Source organism: Trichechus manatus, unplaced genomic scaffold (assembly GCF_000243295.1).
Source record: "Trichechus manatus latirostris isolate Lorelei unplaced genomic scaffold, TriManLat1.0 scaffold00196, whole genome shotgun sequence".
Taxonomy (NCBI): domain Eukaryota; kingdom Metazoa; phylum Chordata; class Mammalia; order Sirenia; family Trichechidae; genus Trichechus; species Trichechus manatus.
This window is the reverse complement of record NW_004444132.1, coordinates 3,711,038-3,727,908: the sequence shown is the minus strand read 5'-3', so window position 1 is coordinate 3,727,908 and position 16,871 is coordinate 3,711,038. Positions and strand designations below refer to the sequence as shown.

The following is a 16,871-nucleotide window of genomic DNA, read 5'->3' as shown; positions in this document are numbered from 1 at the left end:
CCCTTGAGAACAGGAACAAGACAAGTATGCCCTTTATCACCACTCCTATTTAACATTGTGCTTGAAGTCCTAGCTAGAGCAATAAGGCATGAAAAAGAAATAAAAAGCATCTGAATTGGTAATGAAGAAGTAAAACTGTCCCTATTTGCGGATGATATGATACTATATATGGAAAACTCAAAAGATTCCATGAGAAAACTACTGAAATTAATAGAAAGATTCAGCAGAGTAGCAGGGTACAAGATAAACATACAAATGTCCATTGTATTCCTATACACCAATAAAGAGAACAATGAAAAGGAAATCAGGAAAACAATACTGTTTAAAATAGCCCCTAAAAAAATAAAATACTTCGGAATAAATCTAACCAGGTGTCATGGATTGAATTATGTCCCCCCAAAAATGTGTGTGTTATTTTGGCTGGGCCCTGATTCCTGGTACTGTGTGATTTTCCTATGTGTTGTAAATCCTGCCTCTATGATGTTAATGAGGGAGGATGGGTGGCAGTTGTATTAGTAAGGCAGGATTCAATCTACAAGATTGGATTGTGTCCTGAGGCAATCTCTTGAGATATAAAAGACAGAAGTGAGTAGAGAGACAGGGGGACCTCATACCATCAAGAAAGCAATTCCAGGAGCAGAGCGGGTCCTTTGGACCAGGGTCCCTGCGCAGAGAAGCTCCTAGTCCGGGGGAACATTGATGAGAAGGCTGACAGAGAAAGCCTTCCCCTGGAGCTGATGCCCTGAATTTGGACTTTTAGCCTACTTTGACTGTGAGGAAATAAACTTCTCTTCATTAAAACCATCCATTTATGGTATTTCTGTTATAGCAGCACTAGCTGACTAAGACACCAGGGATGTAAAAAACCTATACAAAGAAAGCTACAAAACACTACTGCAAGAAACCAAAAGAAATCTACATAAATGGAAAAACGTATCATGCTCATGGATAGGTAAACTCAAAATTGTGAAAATGACAATTCTACCCAAAGTGATTTACAAATACAATGCAATCCTGATCTGAATACCTGATCTTTAAAGAGAAGAAAAAACTAATCATTAACTTTATATGGAAAGGGAAGAATCCCCAAATAAGTAAAGCACTACTGAAGTAGAATAATAAAGTAGGACTGGCACTACGTGATCTCAGAACCTACTATACAGCTATGGTAGTCAAAACAGCCTGGTAGTGGTACAATGATAGATACATTGACCAATGGAACAGAATTGAGAACCCAGGTGTAAATCCATCCAACTACAGTCACCTGATCTTTGCAAGGGTCCAAAATCCATCAAATGGGGAAAAGACAGTCTTTTTAACAAATGATGCTGGCAAAACTGGATGTCTCTGCAAAACAAACAAAAAAAAGAAACAGGACCCATACCTCACATCGTATATGAAAACTAATTCAAAATGTATCAAAGACCTAAATATACAGCCCAAAAGTATAAAGTTCATGATGAAAAAATAGGATGAACACTAGAGGCCCTAATACATGGCATTAACAGGATACAAACCATAACCAACAACACAGAAACTCCAGAATATAAGCTAGATAACTGGGACCTTCTAAAAATTAAACACTTATGCTCATCAAAAGACTTCACCAAAAGAGTAAAAAGAGAAACTACAGACTGGGAAAAAAGTTTTGGCTATTACAAATCCAACAAAGTTCTAATTTCTAAAATCTACAGGAAAATCAAACGTCTCTACAACAAAAAGTCAAATAATCCAATTAAAAAATAGGCAAAGTAAATGAACAGACATTTCACCAAAGAAGACATTCAAGTGGCCAACAGACACATGAGGAAATGCTCGGGATCACTAGTCATTAGAGAAATGCAAATCAAAACCAGTAATGCTGGGCACTAATCAAAAAACCAGGAAATAACACATGTTGGAGAGGCTACGAGGAGATCGGAACTCTTACACACTGCAGGTGGGAATGCAAAATGATATAACCATTTTGGAAAACAATATGGCACTTCCTTAGAAAGTTAGAAATAGAAATACCATATGATCCAGCAATCCCACTCCTAGGAATATATTCTAGAGAAATAAGAGTCATCACACCAATAGACATGCACACCCACATTCATTATAGCATTGGTCACAATAGCAAAAAGATGGAAACAACCTAGATGCCCATCAACAGATGAATGGATAAACAAACTATGGTACATATACAGAATGGAGCATTACTCAACGATAAAGAACAATGATGACTCTGCGAAGCATCTCATTTAACATGGATGAATCTGGAGGGCATTGTGCTGAGTGAAACAAGCCAATCACAAAAGGAAAAATATATACTGTATGAGACCACTACTATAAAAACTCATGAAAAGTTTTACACACAAAAAGAAATAATCTTTGATGGTTACAAGGGAGGGGTGGGTATGGAAAAAGCATTAGACAACAGATAAGTGGTAACTTTGGTGAAGGGTAAGACAGTACAAAATACTGGGGAAGCCAGCACAACTTGTACAAGGCAAGGTCATGGAAGCTCCATAGACACATCCAAACTCCCTGAGGGACCAAATTGCTGGGCTGAGGGCTGTGGGGACCATGGTCTCGGGGAACATCTAGCTCAATTGGCATAACATAGTTTATAAAGAAAATGTTCTACATTCTACTTTGGTGAGTAGTGTCTGGGGTCTTAAAAGCTTGTGAGTGGCCATCTAAGATACTCCACTGGTCTCACTCCTTTGGGAGCAAGGGAAAATGAAGAAGACTAAAGACAGAAGGTAAAGATTAGTCCAAAGGGCTAATGTACCACATCTACCACTGCCTCCATCAGACTGAGTCCAGTTCAGCTAGATGATGCCCAGCTACCACCACTGACTGCTCTAACAGGGATCACAATAGAGGGTCCCAGACAGAGCTGGAGAAAAATGCAGAGCAAAATTCTAACACAGTATAAGACCAGACTTACTGGCTTGACAGAGACTGGAGAAACCCTGAGAGTATGGCCCCTGGACACCTTTTAGTTCAGTAATGAAGTCACTCCTGAGGTTCACCCTTCAGTCAAAGATTAGACAGATTCATAAAACAAAATGAGACTAATGGGGCACAACAGCCCAGTGACAAGGATTAGAAGGCAAGATGGGACAGGAAAGCTGGTAATAGGAAACCCAAGGTCAAGAAGGGAGAGTGTTGACATGTCGTGGGGCTGTTAAACAATGTTATAAAACAATATGTGTACTAAGTGTTTAATGAGAAACTAGTTTGTTCTGTAAACTTTCATCTAAAGCACAATTAAGAAAAGATGAAAATGAAAAAAGTAAGAAAGAAAGCTCCGCCTCAATATAGGAAGCTCCTTACATTTAAAAATAAATAAATAAATATTTTTATAAGAGATGTAGAGAAGGCAAGGGTTGCAATCTTTTTTATGATTTTAAGAGTCTAATTTTTATTATCATTTTAATCCAAGATAATATTCCTTCTGGTCAGAGTTTATAAACTTCAAAATGCTTGCTTATACAATGAATATATTTCTCAAATTGGAAATCCACTCACATATTTTGATTTGTTTCCTAGAGTTCGACATCATATGAGAGATGGTTTGGCCTGAAAAAAAAATTCTTTTAGAGCTTTGACTATGTTGGCCTCAGAAGAATCTCAGTAGAATAAATATGCATATTTGAGTATACTTGGATTCTGATAAATTCTCAAAAACAAGTTCCTTGCAAAAGACAACTCCCAGGTAGCTAAGGGAATAGATAAGATTATTTAGTATTCTCCATTTAAACGTTAGAAAATAGCTGCTAACGGTGGGCTGTTCTATCAAGTTGATGTTGAGCCACTGTTTTTCTCTTAACATTTAGTTAATATGTAGTCTTAAATTCACTCTTTTCTATTTGATAGGGTGAAATGTACATTCTATGAGCCTAGTGGTATGTTGGATATTATAGAGGATAAAAAAGAATTACGGTAAACTTCTCTTAGCCATCGAATAATTTATCGTCTATTTTGGATAATAAAGTATTGAATAAAGTAAAAGTCAGAAAATAAAATATATCAAAATTCGTGATAGGCTCATGGTATGGGTAAAAAGGGTCACAAACACTGAGAAAAACAGAGTTAAGGTAAACGTTTCTATAGAAAAGAAGAAATGTAAACCAGACACCCTCCCAAAAGAGGGAAGTAAGTAAGAAGTGGAAGACAAAGGTTAGAGAATGTGAGAGATAGAAGGAGACACGATGTGAGGATGGAGAATCCTGTTCTTACCAGAGAGTACGGAGAGTGGTAGAGCCAAACACTTAAAAAATCTACATAAGGGATCTAATATATATCAGCGAAAACATAAAGCCTGATGAGAGCTGTGTTTTAGGAAAATTTGTCAGACACTAATGTACAAATTCATCTAGGTACGAGTAGGCTTGGTAATGCCTGGAGAAAATGAACGGACATTTTTGTTTTATGACATCACTGCAATTATATATTGAAAAATAGTATCAATCAATGCATGCAGCCATTTCTATTCAAGCAGAAAATAATGATTTTGTAATTTCCCATTTTATATGTGTACATAAAACAAATGATGCTAACCTGTCAATATACATAGATCTGGCCTAGAGCTAGATATTTTTGGCACATCCTCATGTTTCACTAAATATGAAACTCAAATTAATGGGTCTGTGTTACTGATATTAATAGAAATGTGGTTTATATGCAAGTGATCCCCAGGTCTTGGAATAACAAAATCACAAATTAATTTATATGAACTTGGTAATTTCAAGTTGCTGTAGGAAATATGTAGGCTCCTTTTGGGGCATGTAGTCAAATCTTTTATCAAAAATATATACAATACATACTTTATAGTAAAATAATGTTAAGAACATAATGATAGAGGAGAACTAGTTAATACAAATGATAAATAATATTTATATAAATTATACTATAGAGTAATTGATATGGAATAATATCAAAAATCTGAATCATGTTATTGCATCATGCCGTAAATCACCTCCAAAACGTCTTGCTCATGAGATAACAGAGCACTTAGTTCATGTTGCTTTTTTGACTGCAATCCTTAAGCCTCAGAGATGAGCAAAGTCCTCTCTAGCACCTAGCACCTGACCTTAAGGAATAATGATCAAAAGATGAAAAGTAGGGAAACAAGGAAAAGAATATAACGGTTTAAGTTTTGCTGAGCTACATCAAACTTGTATTATAAAACTATATAACCTTTGAACATCCTTGAGGATGATTAAATTCATGTGTATTGGCATCTGGTGCCTACTAAAGGATAAACAACGAGCCTCTGAGAATTTAAAATTACTTTTAAAGGGTATTAACACAATCCATCATACTCACGTTGGAATTTTCTTACTCTAATACTATAATAATATGCTGAGTCAGCTTTACTGAATCTAACTTCTCTTGAATAGCTTTATTCTGTTTCACAAGTTCTAATTTTGTTGACCAAGATGAACTGGGCAGAAGTTTAAATAACTTTTAGTGCTGAACTATCTTTCATAAACTTAAGAACTGGAGACTTGCTGGATAAAAAGTTTTGAAATGATTTCTCTTTATTAATATTTTTTATGTCATCATCTATGAAATAGACCAGTGAATCGGTAGTTTGTATTCATTAATCAGGATGATGGATGGAATCAATACTATGTATGTAAGAATAAGATATTTAATTTTTTATATATTTGAAAGAATTTATCTCAATCAGTTATACTTTTATCAGTGTCTTTTTTTAATAAGATAAATGGTAATTGCTCATTTAATTTACTCAAAACCTAATTAGAACTGGGAAAATTCAAACCTGGATTCTTTAGACCTAGTCAAAATACTTTTCACATAGTATGCATTTAATAAACATGAGTTAAGCTAACTCAAGTTTAAATTTATATTAAAATGTAAATTTATATGTAAAAAGAAAGCAATTAAAAATGTAAACATGATCACAGGCAACGTATATTTCCAAATTGAAAAACAGTTTATTAAATACTGATATATAATAACCTATCTTTATTGATAATCAATAATGGTAAGTCATATTTATTAATATGTATTTCATTAAATTATGTATTTATTACTTTAAATTTTTGAAAGACATATAGTACATACTACTTTGTTGGCCTAATTACAACTAATATTTATTTTTAAAAGTTTATCACTTCATTTGTATATCATAATTTCATTTATTTGGGCTTGATTCCCTGTCAATTCAATCAAAATATTGTCATATTATCTAAGAGAAATAAAACTTCCAGATGAAGTGGTAATTCATTCACAGTCATCGATTTACATTTGGCCCTCACATCATTGAAGTATCCACTGGCAGTTTTTAAAGTATGGAACAAATCAAACTGCATTGGTAGCTTAGTGAGGGCATCCTTCACTGTTTACATGTCAGCTATTGAGGGACTTCTAGATATAGAAGCTAACTGGAGTTAGAGTCAAGAAAGGGGGAAAAAAAAAAGATAAATGATACTTCCGTTTCTGAAAAGCACTATAGCCTCATGAGAATTCAGTAAAGAATATCATAGCTCAACCCAACCAATTACCATTAATTTAGAGAGCCATTGGTTGTAGGAAGGGCAGGGCACAGAACAAATGTTGTTTTTGTTGGTTGCCATTAAGTCAATTCCAATTCATGTTGACCCTGCATACAGTATAACAAAATGGTGCCCCATCCTGTGCCATCTTCGTGGGTTGGCATGTTTGAATTCATTGTTGTAGCCGTTGTGTAGTGCCTTCCAAACTGGAGGGCTCATCTTCCAGCACTATATCAGACAATATTCTGTTGTGATCCATAGAGTTTTCATTGGCTAATTTTTGGAAGTAGATCACCAGGACTTTCTTCTTAGACTGTCTTAGTCTGAAAGTTCTGCTAAAACCTGTCCACCATGGGTGAACCCGCTGCCATTTGAAATATTGGTGGCATAGCTTCTATCATCATAGTAATATGCAAGCCACCACAGTACTAGAACAGATGAGGACCACTTTGTTTATGTTGCACACAAATTATATTTTCAAATAATTTCTGAAAGTTATATACTGTGCAATACTTTATTAGTCCAATAACTAACTAATAGATTCAAAAAGTTTTATGGCTTTATTTAATGCTTAATACAAATTTTTATTTATTTGGGCTTGATTTCCTTGGAATCCCTCCCTGTTGTGTATTAATGTTTAACAGTATAATGCAGCTACACCATACAGAAATTTGTCCTACACTGCTTTTTCCATTGAGCAGAAGATTGTCCTTCTAATGCCCTAGGGTATCAGCATGAAGAAGCAAGAAAAATTAGGCCACAGTGAGTACCTAAAAAGGACACTGAGAGAAATCAAAAAATGGATTCAGAAAGCTACTCCCTTCCAAAAAGGCTTACCAAACACAGTGGAATAATCCCAGAAAGTTCAACTCTTAAATGGCTCATGGCTTAAGTGCCTGTCCACTGTTCTCAGATTGTTCAATCTGTGATATGGTAATGAAATCTCTCATTAACCTGCCCTGCAACTTTAGAGCTTAGAGAAGAATTTAACAATATCCACACCCATAATGTTCGTATAAAAGAAGAAGCCCAATAATACTTTCTGTTCTTTATAGATGAATACAAAGGAAGAAATAAAGACAGACAGCACAAACTGTTGAAAAGACTTACTGAATTCCTTCCGGTAAAAGTAAAATTTGTGTAGTATATGCTTTATTTTCTCAATAAAATATTTAAGATTATGAACTTCGTGAAACAGTAAAAGATAAGATGCTACAACAATGGACCGTAAAGAAAAAGGAACTGGGTAAAAGACAGAAATAAAAGAGGGCATAATGACATCAGAAAAGAATAGTAAAAAGAAAGGTCACAAATAATGCAATATGAGAATAAAAAAGACATTAGGAAAAAAAATCTAAACTGTGGAAAATAAAATCAGTAATGTGGAGGACAAAGAGTTAATTGAAAAAGAGATGTTAACTGATAATATAAAATGATACTTTTAGAGTATGGGCAACTCAGTCACATGATTACATGTCATATTAGTTTCCTATTGCTCCTGTAACTTATTACTACTTTTTTTGCTTAAAATAATACACGCTTGTTATCTCACAGTTCTGGAGAACAGAAGTCCAAAATAAGTCTTAAGGTGCCAAAATCAAGGTGGTGGCAAAACTGGTTCCTTCTGGAGGCTTTGGGAGACAATTTCCTTGCCTTTTCTAGCTTATAAATGCTACTTGTATTCCTTGGCTTCTGGCCCCTTCCTCCATCCCCAAAACCGATGGCATGTTATCTCTTTCTGTCACACGGGCTGTGTCAAATCACCCTCTACTTCTGTTTTATACTTCAGGTACTTGTGATTACATTTAGGGTCCACCTGGCTAATCTCCCCATCTCAAGATTCCTAATCATGTCTGTGAAGTACCTTTTGCCAGCGATTAGGATGTGATTATTTTGGGGGGCCATGATTCAGCCTATAACACATGCCAAATGTCATAAAAGCAAGATGGAAAATGAGAGGAGAAGACAAGACAAAACACTACAGTGTGCTGAGAAATTCCATTTGCAAAGAAGAAACAAATTTGATGTGAAAACAAATATACAAAATAAAATCTCATTATTTTTAGGTGTTTTAAATGTGTATCTACGTCTGAAAGGACAGACAACAATAGAGAATCCACTGTGGTCTTCAAGTGGGAATAAAGGACAACGATGGAATGAGGCCCATGTTAATATATATCCAATTACTTCATTTCAGGTAAGAAAAGAACAGTAATTTCTGTTGACAGATTGATGTAATGAGAATAATGACAAAAGCAGACCTTGAACAAACATTAGAATATGAACGTTCAAAATTCTTTTGCTATGAGGATCACAAAAATTACATAATTTTAAAATTTCCCTTTAGTTCTAAAAGCTATAATAAAAAATGCTTTTTTCTTTATTAATTAATATCTGTCAAATAATATGTTTGACTAATAGTCTTTCTCAAAATTCAAATGATTTGACTGGAGAAAATGTAATCTATTTCTATAAAATCATATTTGTATATTTTTGTTCCCTGACGACAAACAAAATAGGTTATTATAATAATGGAAGCTAGATAATCAACGGTCAAGTAATTTATTTGAAGTTCACTTGATGGAATTTTATATACTTCTAGCAAAATAAATTTCTTTGAGTAATTTTTTTATTAATTTATCACGTTGATTATCAAAGTCAGAGAACTTTAAACTATGTTATTTTTCTTTGTTTTTTTTATAGAAAAGAAGTAAGGCTTAGATTGAATGTAAGAGAGTTAGCTGTGAAGATGTAATAGAGATTTCAGTAACTATAACAATGACCATCATTGTTAATGAAAATAGCTCATGAAACTAAATAAAGTTACTAATGCTGTTTTAATTATTTAAATAACTGTATACCTATAGTTATATATGTATATATCTAAATATTGTTATTCATATCCTGAAAATATGGTGAGATAGCTTTAAAATCTAGTGACATGTAGTATGTTCTATAGTTTTATTTCTTGAGTATTTTGAAAGGAGTCAAATCCATTTAATGAAATTATAGTACTGTATGTTTTGTCTCCTGGTGATCTATTGAATGCATTTCATGGTAAATAATTATAAGGGTATAGAAAATCATCGATTTTTAATCGGTAGAATCCCATTTTCTTGTAATCCAGTTTGTAGAATTTCTGCACCTAACCAAGAAGAATAAGGAGAGTCAAGAAAAGCTTATCGTGTAAGGTGAAAACTGAACTGGGAGAGGGATTGGGGAGCAGAGAAAGGGCTAACATTATTATTCTTGCAGAGTTTAGAGTGAACAAAAATATTGAGGTCACATACCATGGGATTTGCCAGAGAACCAAAAAGGTTTATCTGGAATCTGGTACATGAACATAAATCAAGGACTGGTGAAAGATGAAATGAAAAACCTAAAGAGCACAGCTTAATCATGATTTAAACTTAATCATGTCAATAACATTGAATGTAAATGAATGCTAAATTTGAAAGAACTAATACAGACAATAATACAGATGAATATCACAGACATTATGCTGATGGAAAGTAGCCAGACACACAAAAGGTACATATTACATAATTGTATTGATATGAAATTCTAGAACAGGAAAAAAGTCATCAATTACTGATAGAAATTAGTGCTGGGAGCTTAGGCAAAGGGGAGTTATTAAAAGAATTTACTCAGTGGATGACATGGTACTTCACTCAGGTTATCGTATGGAAGACTAGTTCAAGAGTGTAAAATTGGGTTGGCAAACCAGTTAGGACACCACTGTAAAATCCACACAAAAGATGCCAAGGGGACAAACTACGGAAGTGGTGTAAAGAAAAAAGCATGATTTGAAGAAATACTTCAATGTGAAAACTAGCTGTATGTTTTTTTTTTTTTAAGCTGAACATTTTTATGTTTAGAATCTGGGACAGGGGGAGAAGTAGTCATGAATGATTAAAAAGTTTAAAACTAGAGAGTCTTGAGAAATGCTTATGCTACAAATTACCTGAAATTTTTTAAAAAAGGAAAATAGATCTGTGTCAGGGATGAATGTGGTGATGACTTCTATTTTGAACATGATAATATAAAATGTCTCTACTATCCTTTTAAAGATGCCCAGGAGGCAGTTATATATGTGAGTCTGAAAACCTTTGGGATATAAATATTTGGGAGTCATTAGATTGTATGTGTTACATAAAACTATGAGCAAGGTTGATATTATCAAGGAAAAGTGTACAGATGTGAACAGTGATTATAAAGGCTGGAACCATGTGGAACACTAACCAGTCTTTAAGATGAAAGAGTAGCCCAATCCTAAGTACTATTTTTCAGAGTTAAAAGGAAATCCAGTAAAGTTTGGTGCCCACAGAATTTAAAGAAGGCAGTAAAAATAAAATTAAAAAGCAGTCTGAGTCCATTTGGTTTAGTCATTAGGAGGTAATGGGTAACCTTAGTTAAGAACGTTTTCCATTTACTCACAGGGCAGAAGCTACATTTCATAAGTGGATATAGAGTATCCACTCTTGAGAAATTTGAATAAGGTGGTAAGGAAATGGGAAAAGCCCACATCATAACTAAAATTTATCATTGTTCAGAATTAACATAATTAGGTGTTAGGATATTATACGATTTATTGAAATGGTTCTTTTCCTTTATCATTTTTCACATTCATTATAAAAGTACAGGTTTTGTTTGGTTTGTTTTTGCAAGGAAATGGGCACTTTATTCAGGACATTACAACTGGGAGAATCCTGAAGGGAGTGCCTCCCTGTGTATGAGCAATGAGAGAGGCTTCACAGGGGAAAGAAACAAAAAAGCCAGAATGCCAACTCCAGGTTTGATGTTGCAATCTTGCAGAAAGGAGTTGTTTTTTCCTTGCATTTTGGTCCATTTCAGTCCACTATATCCTGTTCCCAGAATTATTGATTAAAAGATGGAATTTCAAGGGAGGGAGTGAGTCTTTTGTTACCAGGTCAGTGTAAATTTAGAGCAAAAAATGTTTACCATTCTCTAAAAATTACATTTTCTGTGACCTTGGAAATTTATATGCTCAATCCACAAAGAGACCAAGCATCTTTATTCATAAGTACAGACATTGGAGAACTCTCTCCACTATATTTAGTTCCTCTCCTCTTACCAACCGAGAAATCAGACCGGGGTTGCATAACTGGTGCCCATTGTAGTTATCAGTGCTGATGCTCTTTGTCTTTTCATATTGCTCCATATTTTATCTGGTATGATTTTCAATCTGCCTGAAGGACTTCCCTTAAAATTTCTTATAATGTGAGCCTGCAGCTTTGTATGCTTGTAAAGTCTATTTTACCTTCATTTTTGAAGATATTTCCTCTGAGTGTAGAATTCTAGGTTGATAGTTTTTCTTCCTTTTGGAGTTTTAAAGAGATTGCTCCACTGTTTTACTGTTTCCAAGGATAAATCACCTCTCACCCTTATGTTTATTTCTTTGTATGTAATGTGACTTTTCTTTTGGTTGCTTTTAAGATTTTCTCTTCATCATTAGTTTTAAGCAATTTGATTATGATGTGCTTTGGTGTATAATTTTCTTCATTTTTTATGGGCTATGGATACATTGAACTTCTTGGGTCTGTGGGTTCATAGTTTTTTATCAAATTTGATAATTGTCTGGCTAATATTTCTTCAAATATTCTGTCCCCCCCCCTTTGAATTCTCTAATTACACATACATCTGTTGAAAGTATTACACAGCACATCAATTTTTTTTTCATTTTTTAATTTATTTTTTTCTGTTTGTGTTTCATTATGGACAGTTTCTATTCTGCCTTCACATGCACTAATAATTTCCTCTGCAGTGTCGAATCTGCCTTCATTCCATTTTAGTGTATTTTTCATCACAGCCATTGTACTTTTCAGCTCTTTAAGTTCACTTTAAGTGTACTTTTTATTTTCTACGTTGCTGCTTAAAATTTTGAACCTACTGAATGCAGTTATAATAACTGTTTTGACGTCCTTCTCTGCTAACACCTGTGTCAGTTCTTGGTGGGGTTTGATTGATTGATCTTTCCCCCTCATTATGGGACTTTATTTTTCTGCCTTTTTGCCTGCCTGGTGTTTTGATTGGATGCCAGACATTTTGAATTTTACTTTGTTGGGTGCTGGATATTTTTGTATTTCTGTAAATATTCTTGAGCTTTTGGGGTACAAAGTTACTTGGAAACAGGCTTGAAACCAGACCAGTGGGTCCATGCCCAGCATGCAAGGAGCTAGTCTCTCAGACGCTGATTTTGAGAGGAAGAAAGAGTTTATTTCGCAGGCTAGCAAGCAGGAACTCAGAGGTATTGACCTCAGATTGAGTTCCTCGATTTGAGGAAGTATTTACATTTTATAGGTTTAGGGAATTATACATATTCATACAGGGGTGGAGGAAGGCAGGTGGGCAGGATCAGGAGGTTCTACATATTCATAGTTTCTATTGATCATTTATTATGGGGCAGGGCTAAGACTTGGCACGTAAGGGGCCGATGGACTCTTTTGAAATGGGCTCGGCTACTGCAGGTGACATATGTCTGGCGATTTTGGTTCTTCGACCTGAGTCTTTTCGTTCCATGACATGAGTTCTCTTGTGTTATTGAGCATGCATGGTGGCCCGGGGTCACCTGTTGATCATCTTGGTCTGTTCTACGCATGTCTGACTACTCTCAGACGGTTAGATCTGGATCTATCCGGGTCTCTCCAGAAGTTCTGCAAAACAACTTAGAGAAGTGAGTGAAGTGGTGGGGAGGTGACTGGGAGTGGCCTGATAACTGGTGGAATACTAATTAATTAGATGTCCTCCACCTCTAGGGTCCTCAAACAGTTTCATCCTTTTAGGTCATTACTGCTTCCTGCTGAAGGGAGGCACTGTTAGACAAAGACCTTGGCATAAGTCTGGATTTGTGATTTCTGGTCCAGAGGCTGGAGGGGCATATGCCTTTGCTCTGGGGAGGAGTACAGAGGAGACTTTAACCTATTTTCAATAAAATGGGTGAGAGCATGGAGAAGACACGGGCCGACACTGAAGTTCTTCCAAGTGTCCATTACCTGTTTACACTCACTAGGCAGGACACTCCCCAGGTCTTGTCTGGGTCTGAGGGCCAGAGGCACTGGCCCCTTGAAGGCACTAGGAGTAAAAGATGTCATTAATTGTTAAGAAAGTACTGGAAGTGGTGGGAAAACAAAAGGCTGGGGTACTAGAAAACGATTGGGCTAAGATTTGCAGCCCACAGCCAGGAAAAAGGGACCGAGGGGTAGATGATAAAGTGGAGGGGTTGGGGTATGCCAGTGAAGTTGTTCATAAAGTTGGCACAGGGTTTACTCCCGCTAGAGTTACTCCCTGGGTTCTGCTGACATACCTAACAAGAGGTGAGGTTTTCACCATGCGCTATGGCGGAGGCCCATTTGATCATAGCATTATCGGCCCATTGACTTATGGCTGGGATGATGATCTAAAACCCATATAAAAGGGCTAGGGACCTCATCTTTTAGGCACAGGAGAGGAGAGAAGTACTCTGGCTCTTTCTTGGAGCAGAGAAAATGGTTAAGTGCAGCAGGGAGGACACGGTAAAGCATACAAGCCCAGAAAATGACAATCAGTATAGCAAACAGAGTCACACTAAGACAACAACAGTCTGTGCCCTTAGGTCACATTCGGTCTAATGCACAGAAAATATCAGTAAATAAAAGCTGTGGCTACTTAGCTGCTAGGAACTTTCTTCTTTTTAAACAGTAATCCTAGTCCATCAAGAGGTTCAATATGTTCTGTCTTTCCAGGTTGATGTAATCAGCAAAGATTAGGAAGATGGGCTCCTCTCGACTCACTGTCCCCGTCAGTCCATTCCCAGTGTCACAAGGATGAGTGGTCTTGTTGATTTGAGGAGGATTGGTCTCGTACTGGGGCATAAGCTTAGTCTGGAGTGATGTATCCAAGGTTGGACTGCCTTCAGTTTGGCCAAGGAGTGGGTGATAAGGAGAAGTTCATAAGGTCCTTCCCATTGAGCCCACAATTGTTGGCTGGGGGTCGCATCATTCCAATTCTTGAGCAGTGCCCAGTCTCCAGGCCTCAGGTTATGGAGTGGGATATCTGTGGGAAACATAAGTGTGCTGGCTGCATAATGGTTAATAGCCTTTAAAGGAATAGAAAGAGTTTGTACATACCTGACTTTATCTAGTTCCCTGGTCACAGGCACATCTGCGTGACTCCAATGCGCAAGGTCCCAGGGTTTGAGGAAGGGTCTCCCATATAACATTTTGTATGGACTCAATTGGAATCTGCTTCTACAGGCTACCCTAATTCTGAGAAGGGCAATGGGGAGAATCTGAAGCCACATAAGATTGGTTTCCTGACAAACTTTGTCCATTGTTTTCTTTAAGGTATGATTCATCTTTTCAGTCTTTCCTGACAATTGTGGCTTCCAGGAAGCATGAAGCCTCCATTTAATTCCTAAAAGTCCTGAAACCTGTTGAACCACTTGAGCCATAATGGCTCCTCCATTGTCACTCTGAATGGAGATAGGCAAACCAAACCTTGGGATGATTTCTCTCAGTAAAGCTTTAGTTACTTTGGCAGCCTTTTCCATTCTATAAGGGAATGCTTCTACCCCGTTAGTGAAAATATCTGCAAAAACAAGTAAGAATTTAACTCCTCCAGTCGTTGGTGGCATGACAGTGAAGTCTATCTGCCAGTCTTCTCCAGGTCCCGTACCTCTGGCTTGCACTCTGACTATAAGTGGGGAGAGTCCTGTCTTGGGATTATTTTTAGCACAGAGGATGCATTGTTAGGTGACAAGTTGAAAATTTTTATATAAGTCAGTCCCCACAATCAGCTTTTGTAGCTCGGTGGCCAGGGCATCCCTTCCATAATGGGTAGTGAGGTGGGCGGCTTATACTACATCATACATAAGTTGTGCTGGTACTAATATTTGTCCATTATCATTATACATCCACCCGTTTTTTGTTTTAGCTTCTGAGAAACCCCATTGTCCTCCTTTTTCTTTATCCTGCTGAGAATATCCTGGAGTGAAGGCCTGTAGGTCTATATTAGGCAAGACGGCCAAAACCTGTGCTGAGGTTTTGGCTTTTCAAGCTTCCTTAGCTGCCTGATTGGCCAGGCAATTCCCTTTGGCTAAAGTGTTATCCCTGGCTTGATGGCCTGGACAGTGTACCTTGGTGTGGAGGAAGACTGCCTGTAGTGACTTGAAAATTTCAGTCCTATATTTAACTTCTTTATTGGCTGATGTTAGTAATCCCCTCTCTTTCCACATGGCCCCATATGCTTGCACAATAGAAAAAGCATACCTCAAATCTCTGTAAACGTTAATTCTTTTACCTCTTACCAATTCTAATGCTCCAGTCAGTGCAATCAGTTCGGCCTTCGGGGCTAAAGTTCCAGGAAGAAAGGCTCCGACTCTAAGGTCTCACGAAGGGACACTACAGCATATCCAGCCTGTTTCATCCCTTCATCCATGAAGATGCTGCCATCTGAAAAAAAACTTCAGGGTCTGGGTTAGCAAGCGGAGTATCTTGAAGATCTGGTCTTTGCACGTACCTGCAGACCCCTCAGCCAGCCCAGGGCAACAGCTAGCAGGCTAGCTAGTTGCTTCATTTCTGGGTGCTTCTTCTTCTAGGTCCTGGTTGTTGTAGACTTTAAAGGCCGCCTCAACTAATTGTGAGGTGGTCATATCTAGCCCATTCTCTAATTTCTGTAGCTTGCACCTTGTACTGGGTGCACTCTGAGAAATAAGTCAGGTTAACAGCCTTCTGGAAAGTAGGATCATTGGTATTTACATCAGCATGTCTTCTATAAGCTTCTAGGACCCATTCAAGGAGGGTAGAGGGATTCTCAGCTGGCTTTTGGTGTACCTCTTGAATTTTATTAAGCTTATTAGGTTTGGGTGCTCCCCGCCAGAGCCCTCCTAGAATACATTCTTGATTATGTTGTAAGAAAACCATATCATTCACCTGGTTTGGATCCCACTTGGGGTCTTGAAGGGTTATGGCCACATCTGCAGATCATCTGGCCAGATTTCTCCCTGCCACATGAAGCCTCTCTGCCACCCATCTAGCCTTTTCTAAAACCATCCTTCTTTCCTCCTGAGTCAGCAGGCCTCGGAGGAGGGCTTGTACGTCTGCCCATGTTGGTTAATGATGGCACTACTGTATCTCTGATATCTGGATCAACTAACCCTTGGTAATGTTCTTTTTTTTATAGTCAATTTGGTGGCCCAGTAGTAAGGGTCATTTGTAACTGTCACCTGTTTTTGTAAAGGAAAGATTGTTAAATGTTTTTCTTGTATAGAACAAGTTAGAGGTTGTAGGAAGGGAGGGTGCTCTTCTTTTTTGGTACTTTTATAATGGGCACTGTCTGCCTCTTCGTGGTAGCTTTTTT

At 37.0% G+C, this 16,871-nt stretch overlaps 1 protein-coding gene across 1 annotated transcript in view; it reads left to right on the top strand.

The window, feature by feature from the left end:
- The window catches only part of MDGA2 (MAM domain containing glycosylphosphatidylinositol anchor 2), a 560,321-nt gene that overhangs the window by 527,288 nt on the left and 16,162 nt on the right, over positions 1-16,871 (top strand). The window contains exon 15 of the mRNA XM_004387883.3: positions 8,582-8,712. Coding sequence (XP_004387940.1) covers positions 8,582-8,712 — 131 coding nt within the window. The remainder of the gene's footprint in view (positions 1-8,581; positions 8,713-16,871) is intronic.